Below are 8,439 nucleotides of genomic sequence, written 5' to 3'. Positions count from 1 at the left end.
AGCTCTTACAAGGAACTGAGACACATATACAAAGATGCAGGCACTCCTACCTCATGGACTGAGACATGGGGGGACGTTCCTATGCTACCTCTTATTTCACATTAGGTTGCTGAGGGAAGGCACTTGCTAGTTTACTGGCTACATGGCTTTAAGGGCAGAAGGTACTGTTTCCACACAGTACAGGCCTGCTTGGTTATACTGTCTCAGTAGTTTTAGGGGAGAGACCCTGCACTTTGTTCTATTGCACAGATCATGTACACCAGTAAGACACAGCAGCTGAGCCTCGGGTGTTTGATTTTTTGGTGCTCCAGCCAGAAAGCTATCGTTAAAAAAAAAAACAAACAACCTGCTATCCTTCCCTCTCCAAATGTCCTTTAGAAAGTTGAAATAACATGTTTTATTTTGGTATGGTCATCTCAGGAGCTTCAGTGTCATCTAAGTTCAGTAGTTTTATGGACTGACCTATAAAAATTACAGAGACTAAGTGAGAAAGAATTCCATACGATTGGCAGGTATTGAATCAACCCTGGCTCAAGGTGCAAGTGGTTAAACTCAGAAGTCCTCTTCTGTTTCTGCTTCAGATTTTGATACAAATGAAAGTATTTTGCAAATGATTTTTCAAGAAGTCGAGTTCAACCTGATCAAAATTCTCCTGCTGTTCTGTTATGCATATTAAGGAAAACAAGTGCTGCATCAAGTCCCTGTTGTATATGGGATGCAGGCTTGGATGTTTATTTCCTGTGGAAGGAATCAAAAAGTTTATCTTTGCTACTTCTGCTTTCTGGCTGGAAAAAAGTTTTATACAAGTAGCACGGGTTGCTGACAGCTGTCCCTTCTCATGCATACAGAGATCGTGTTCCCCGAAAATGACAGTGTGGGCTCTGAGAAAATACTGTGGGATGCAATAGACAGTGCAGTGATTCCCTAGGAGCTGTGATCTGTGCTTTTTTTTTTTGAGCTTCTTCTAGCAGCTTTTATAATCTTCTGTTGCACACATAGCTAGCATCCCTAGATGAGAGCAGCAATGCATTCCTGTAGGTCCTGTGCATACTTAAAAATGTGAGTGGCTTGGTCTAAAGATCCATCTTGGTCTAAAGATCCAGAATTATTCAGTGTGTTGAACACATGCAGACTGCAGTGTCTGACAAAGTCACTCTGCTCTGATGTAATAAGATGCAGAATATGAGCATCAAATTGTATTGTTTTCACTGTTTTTTATAGAGGAGTCTTTGGGAGAAGGAAAGATGATAATGTTAATGTTATGTTAAACATCTCGTCTGATTAGCTGAGGAGGAAATTCTATCAGACCTCTCCCAGACAAATATAGCAACATGAAAGATATCCATGGTTTCACCTGATCTCCAAACAGGTCATTAATAGTAATGAAACTTCAAAGACTCTCAAGTTAATTCAATAAACTTCTAGCTTTAGCCATCAGGATTTTTTTTAAGAAAAGTAATCTTTCAATTTAGCTACATAAATTATTAGCATTGTTTTGAAAAAATCCATAAGAATATTCCATCTTAATTAGAAATAACTGTGATTTCAGTTCTTTCATCTATTGCTGACTTGGTTGGCATCATATCTGAAAGACCGTCAAGCTGCTAGCAACGTTAGATTAAAAGCAGAAGACAGAAATGTCTATAGAAGATGCAAGAATATTGCCTAAATGAAAGAACCAAAATGAAAATCCATAGTCAGAGCCCACCTAATGGTTGCCAGAAATATAGTTTCATAGACATCTAAACCACATAGTATTTTTAGAATTATTTACTGATATGAATATCTGTAGTAAGCCATTTAATAATGAAACTCAGAAATAGTATTTCAAAATATTATCATTTGAGCACATCTTAAAAATAAGTTTTGAATGAATTTATGAATGGTTTCTCTCTAGCCTTTCCTCTAGTCCCTAGAGCTGTGATGAGCCTGAGCACAGGAATCCTATTGAAGTCCTACCTTTGTGGTTAAACCCAGAGAAAAACAAGAATGAAAACCAAAAAAAAAATGCTTTTACTAATAATCACTATTATGGCAGGGCAGGGTGAGAAAAATAGAAGAGAATCACAGATTTGCTTTCTTGTAGATCCATTGGCTCCAACACCCCCTAGATCGCGTGAAGAAGCTGGAGCTATTTTCTAGGCTCTGTAAAGTTTCTTCTTGGCATGTCACTGAATGTAGTAATATTTTCTTATCAGTTGTTTATAATGGGAGAATTTAAACTTTTGTGTCTGCTTCTTTAGAGCAAGGAGGAACTAGGTCCTAGACATGGTAGGTGATTTTAGTAGAATATTAGACAATTATTACATAGTTAACCCATAAATGGAAGTCAATCACTAGGAAAAGTTTTTGGTGTTACACTAAAATGCTGCCATTTTTCCCTTTTGAGCAACAATGTGCATACAATTCTGTTTCAAGGCCAGAGTGATTTATTGAGTTTCTAACACTTTATTTTGCAGCTGGGCATTATTTTTTGTGCTCACAGGTACACTGCACATTAATTAGTTTTGTTTACCTATGCATATTTTTTCTTAATTTCACAACAGTAGTTTTTGTAATTGACAAAGCAATTTACTGCATGTGTGCTTTCTGCACCCCAGACAAATACTCTAACATGTAGCGCACCTTTCTTTCCAGTTCAGATTGTTAAGAAAAGAATTAGTTGTGACTAATTGCCAATTAATTTGCAGTGGTTTTAGGGAGGAGGGGGAAAAAACAATTGCACCTACTAATTAAAATTTAAAATATTCCAAAGTGTCATCTTTAGGTGTCTGTGGAATACATAATTTCCATTTTAGTTCTGCATTGGATCTGTAACAACCCTGAGCTTGACAGCTCTATTAATTTAAAACCTCAGTGATACCTATTAGTACAAAACATGAAAAAAATGCCATTAATCATTTATTTTAATTTTGCAGCTCTGTCATTTTCTCAGTATGTTTAAAAATTATGATGACACCGTAATGTTTTCCAATCTACCTGTGTGAAGGGGAAACGGATCACACTACTTAGGAGAGAGACTAGAGTATATTATTAGAGCTTAATTAATGCCAAACTGATTAGATTTGATTGCACTTCGCACAATAATATTGTTAAGAAATTTATTTAAAAGATGTGTTGCATAACGCTATATTTAAAACAACTGGTCTAGATCTGAAAAGATTTTGACCAAAATGCCACATAATGCAAGTCACAGGTTAATTTTGTTTAGCACTGCCTACATTCTATAGGTCTTATTCATACCATGATACCCAGTACAGCTCTTGACCACCTACGGGAAGATAAAAGTATTTGATACTCCTGTGATATGGAGGTGTAGCATCCCTCCATTTCCTGCAAGGGGAGCAGCTTATGGGCATCTAGACTGTGGGAAAACCATCATACCCTCAAGACTACCAACATCCAAACCCTGCGGATAGCATGGAAAAAAGTGACTGTAAACTAACATCCAACTTGATAAGTTTTTTCTGTCAGGTTTTTTTTTCCTCTGTCCTTAAAATACAGAGTTTCTCTCTTTAACATTAGTTGAAATATTATAAGCAGAGCTGTTTATCTCTGTTTCCAGTTTTCTACTGTCATTTAGCATTGTAGTTAGTACCTGTATTTATAGCAACACGTTCTGTGTTAATGGTAAATATTTAGGCATTCTGTGAAGTCAGGGACACGTAGGTAACCAGCACATATTGTAGAAAAGAAACATGAAAGCAAAACTGACTGACCTAAAAGATACCACACTGAAACTATTGATGCTCACTGCTTTTCCTTTAGTGGATGCATTGTATTAATGTGGCTTCAAGGCATATTTTGAAACTCTGACCTGCTCCTGAAACAAATAAATGTCTGGTTTATTCATTTATAAATATCTTTAGTATCACAAATTCAGGCTTCTCCTTTATCAGAACATTTGCTATCAGCAAACAGGGAGCAATTACCATCTCTTCTTTTAAGAATTATGCTCTTTTTAATTAGTTCTGGTGTTCCTCCCATGAATACATCATTGGATAGACTTTCTAGTACCGGGAAGGTGATTTCAAAATTGCTAATACAGTATTTTTCTGCTAAACCTATTTACTAGATATACCAGCCTTCTAAATTTCCATGATCATGAACTCATCAGATAAAATCTTGGCCTCAATTAGTGAATGAGAGTTTCACCATTGGCTTCAACAGATTGAGTTTAGCTTATAATGTTGCGTATTGGGCTTACAACAAAAATCCCTGATATCTTAGCAATTTATGCAGCTATTTACTTTCCCCCTAAATGGAATTTTGTTATTTTCTCATTTTGCCTATTTTTAAATATAAATTCATGCTGAATATGCCAAATAGAAATTTTTTTTTCTCCAGCAGCACTTCAGGCACTCCCCTAATTTATGTTTAAAATGTCCTGCATATTTTTTGTAAGTAATATATTTTCAGTAAAACTGAGTAAATTATCTCAAAAATTATTTTCCAGAATTCCGTAGTAGTTTGTATGGGTATGTTTGTCAGGGCATCATCAGTTCCTAAAAATATGTTTGGTTAGGGTTTGAGCTTTTGGGATTTTTGTCTGAGCGATCTCTTTTTCCTCTGTGTGTGTAAATCACAGATTCACCTAGGAAAAATTAAAACAAAAAAAAATAACAGGTCTTATTTAAAGCTTTTATAATTGTGCTTCTACTAAAAAAGATGCAAGGTTGCTTGCTGGGTGAAAGAGAAATTGAATGGTAAAAGTTAAGTCTTTAGACATTCCGTGTGCACGCACATAGAATCTATGTACAGCTATAAGTAGAGATTTAACTAAATTAAATCTTGGTCATTTGTAATTAATGATCTTAATTTTTTTGTCCATTTCAGTCTCCCATACAGCACTTTCAGAGTTCAGTCCTACTTTGACCTATAACAGCATTCCTCTTTCTGAGACCCTCAGTGCTGCTTCCCATCTTAAAGTGTGTCCTGTCACTTGTCACCCAAACTCACAGCACCAACTCCGGCGCTGCTGCCACTATGAAAACAGAAGCAGAAGTGAGAGTCCAGGGCAGCAGTGCAGTTCCTGAAAGTCACAAGAAAGACAAAATCAGCCTATTTTAGGCAAGGTAGTGCAATGGTCCAGCATGTATTACAAACATACTGATCTCTTTTTATCATGAAATCAATGTTATCATTGTTAAGCAATGTAATGTTAACATACACTACCATGCATAAGTAAACAAAGATACTTTAAGTTTACACATTATTTTTGTAGTTTCAGAATGTAAAATGCATTTTACACTACTGGAATCATGCCAGTTTATAACAGTTGAAAATGTGTCTTGAAGAAATGCATATAGGACTCCATCCCCGTGCGCATGAGTGGTTAATCATGTTCATGCATCTTAGCTGATCTCAGCTGATAGGATACAACATACTGAAGAGGTCATGGTCTCTGAAACAGATGGCTCCAGCCAAAAAAGAACATTATAAATGATAAACATTTTCTCAATATGTAATTGCATTCATCCTCGGCAGCACTGAACAGCCCCAATCCAACATACAATCTGTATGGGGTCTCAGGATTACCTCACCTCTTCATACTAAAGCCATCTTTTGAGCTTTGCTCTTTTATTCATTTTAAGATGGAATTACTATGATTTACCTCTGAAAGGAAACTCTGAGACCATTTCTACTGCCACATAATGGCCAAATCTTGCAATAAACTGAATCCTCATGACTCTCAAAGAATTCACCCACAGCACCTGCAGATTTCTTCATGTATTGATCCTCAGGGTCAGGTTGATGTCATCACTGTTCCTGAGCTCTCAGATATGTCTTATGAAGCATGTGAAAGTTACAAAAGTCCCCAAGGCAATTTTCCAGGACCAGATCGTCAGCTGGTATAAAGTGCCATCAATGGAATAATGCCAATTTACCCCAACTACACATTTGGCTTCCAAAGTGGTGCCTGAAGCCGAATTTCTTGTGAGAAAACATGTTGATGCCAGTCTTTGAAAGCGAGAGCTATTATCCATGTGAAATTAATCTATGTTGCCAAAAAAAACCCCGTATGCTAAATTCGATACTAATGAACAACGTTGACAAAAACAGGTCACGTATGAAATTCAAGACTAATGAACTAAGGAGGAATGGAGATGAGCATTTGGAGAGTAAAGTAAAGGCTCTGATAGAGTTAAACCAACCCACTCATTCTGTTGAGATTTTTATGTTTCTGTCTCCTGATATTGTAAAGTAAATTTCCACCCCAAGAAACGTCCTGATCTATATTTTAATGAGCCTCTCCACGTGACATACATTTTTTGTTTCATTACTATTAGTGAATGACAAGTGAAGGATATTCATTTTAACTTGAAAATGTCAGGTATGCACTTTAAGAGATATATTTTTCCAGTTTTTAATGAGGTGGTGTTTCTTTTGGAAAGAAATACCCATCTCTGATGTGGGTACTGTGCAGGTGACAACTGATATTTAATAAGTGATGGTTCTTGTATTAGTCGTAGTTCACTAAAGAAAATGTCTCGGATTGCTTTTGAAAAACTCTTAGCGTCACTAGCCCAAAGGCAAGATGTGACCTTTTTATTACATAATGAGAATCATTTATTATCTTACAATGTATCTTAAAGTCACAGACAAAATGCCACTTTGATAATTGCTTTCAATTAGCTTTGAGCATAGCATACATTCATAAAATGTCTTCTCTAATTTAGACTTGAATTAGAGAAAATTGCAGACATAATCTACTTTAAGGTTGTCTCATTTAAGGTGATTCGTAGTTTTATATCAAAGAAATCAAAACGGGTGGCTTTAGAGCAGTCTTGCAAAGTGTTTTAAATCGGCTTTTCAATATTTGAGTCTATTCTATTAACAATTAATTAACAAATTAGAATGCTAGTTCATCTTTTTTGACCTTTTTTGTGTATTAACTTTTGACTTTTGCTCATAATGGTTATTTTGAAATTAAGTAGTGTCATGTGTTAAAAGAGAAGTACAGCTTGATTAGATGCATAAATAAAGCATACAAAGACATAGCTTATATCTCAATAATAGGCAACAGCTTGGTCTGTCAGCATGTATGTCCTTTCCAACTTCTAAATTCTTATTCATCTTGTAGATATTTAAAATATTCAACAGCAAGCAATAAATCCACACTCAAAAAGTAAGATTGCATATTGGCATGTATTTTATTGCATATTATTTTTAATATTGATTGTGTGTATAATTTAAAGTATCTGTGGAAACAATGATTACACATAGATTGGTTTACTGCACGTGTAACATCATTCATAAAAAATACAGGTATTTTCCTTTTATCTTTGATTAAATGAAGAAGGTTTGGAAGTCGCATATAAAGATAATTCCGGCATCTCAGATACTTGGAATTGAACTAGCTCAAGGGATAACTCTTTTTCTTCTTTCTTCCCCCAGATAAAAATTACTCACAAGAACCAAGCCCCCATGTTGATGGGACCTCCTCCAAAAACCGGTCTTTTCTCTTCTATCATCAAAAGAACAAGGAACCACAGCAAGGAATAAGCCTATGTAGTTTAGTTTTTAGAAAAACCAATTAGCTTTGTTGGGCTTTGGAATATTTATGCTGGAAATCTTTCAAGAATTTTAGAATATCTTCTACTTGCAAAATCATGGATTTTGGTTTAACAGTTTCCGTAACTGAGCTAATGTAAAACTATGCTATTAGAAAAAAATATTGTCACAGTTTTGTAGGCATTTTGCATGATGAAAGCAGATGTTTACATAAAGTGATACAGCATATTTTTTGTTGCATGCGTTACCATTTACTAATCTATGGGCTAATTCTGCCATGGAATATGGGAAGAGAATGCCATGGGTAATTTGATTTTCTTTCTTTTCCTTTTCAACTTTTTCTACGACAATGTTCATAGGCCATAGGTTCAATAGTATCTTTTGAATGAAATATCTTCACATCAATAGCCAATTAGACCTGTTTCAGAGTAAAGTTTATGACAGGTCTCATTAACCTGTTTAGTTTATCATTTCTTTCTACCCTGAGAATATTTTTATTCAGCTAAACATTAAAATCTTTTATCTTATTCTGATAACTCCTATGTATGTCAGTAACTGTACCTGCTGAAAACATCTAACAATGTGTGCAGTATTCAAATGATCATGATTGATTACTCTTGTGTAAGTTTTTGTATGATTGGAAGTCAATGCAAGTTTGAGCAAAAACTATAAGGCTAAGGAGATCATGCTTAAGAGTGAAGATAGTAATACTTGCAAAACTAGCCATCAGTGTTTGTTGAAACACTAGAATTATTTTAATGAGCAATACATCTCTGTACTATGGCAAACTTTAAATCATTCTGCATATTGACTGATAGTATAGTGCGTATGCACACAAATAACCAAAGCTCATGCCTAATAAAGTGCATTTCCCACCAAAGATTTAGTGAAGGATGCTTCAGAGAAATGGTTAATGCATAATTA

At 35.3% G+C, this 8,439-nt stretch overlaps 1 protein-coding gene across 7 annotated transcripts in view; it reads left to right on the top strand.

Moving 5' to 3' along the window:
* LOC104135121 (diacylglycerol kinase beta) overlaps window positions 1-7,506 on the top strand; it is a 324,024-nt gene extending 316,518 nt beyond the window's left edge. For all 7 annotated transcript variants that reach the window (XM_035903305.1, XM_035903197.1, XM_035903424.1 and 4 more), the window contains one exon: window positions 7,399-7,506. In XM_035903305.1, coding sequence (XP_035759198.1) covers window positions 7,399-7,506 — 108 coding nt within the window. The remainder of the gene's footprint in view (window positions 1-7,398) is intronic.
* The last annotated feature ends 933 nt before the right edge of the window (window positions 7,507-8,439 follow it).

The sequence above is a fragment of the Egretta garzetta genome, unplaced genomic scaffold (genome assembly GCF_000687185.1).
Source record: "Egretta garzetta isolate BGI_Z169 unplaced genomic scaffold, ASM68718v1 scaffold210, whole genome shotgun sequence".
NCBI classification, from domain to species: Eukaryota; Metazoa; Chordata; class Aves; order Pelecaniformes; family Ardeidae; genus Egretta; species Egretta garzetta.
Note: the sequence above shows the minus strand (reverse complement) of the source record. Positions and strands in the feature narration are given on the sequence as shown.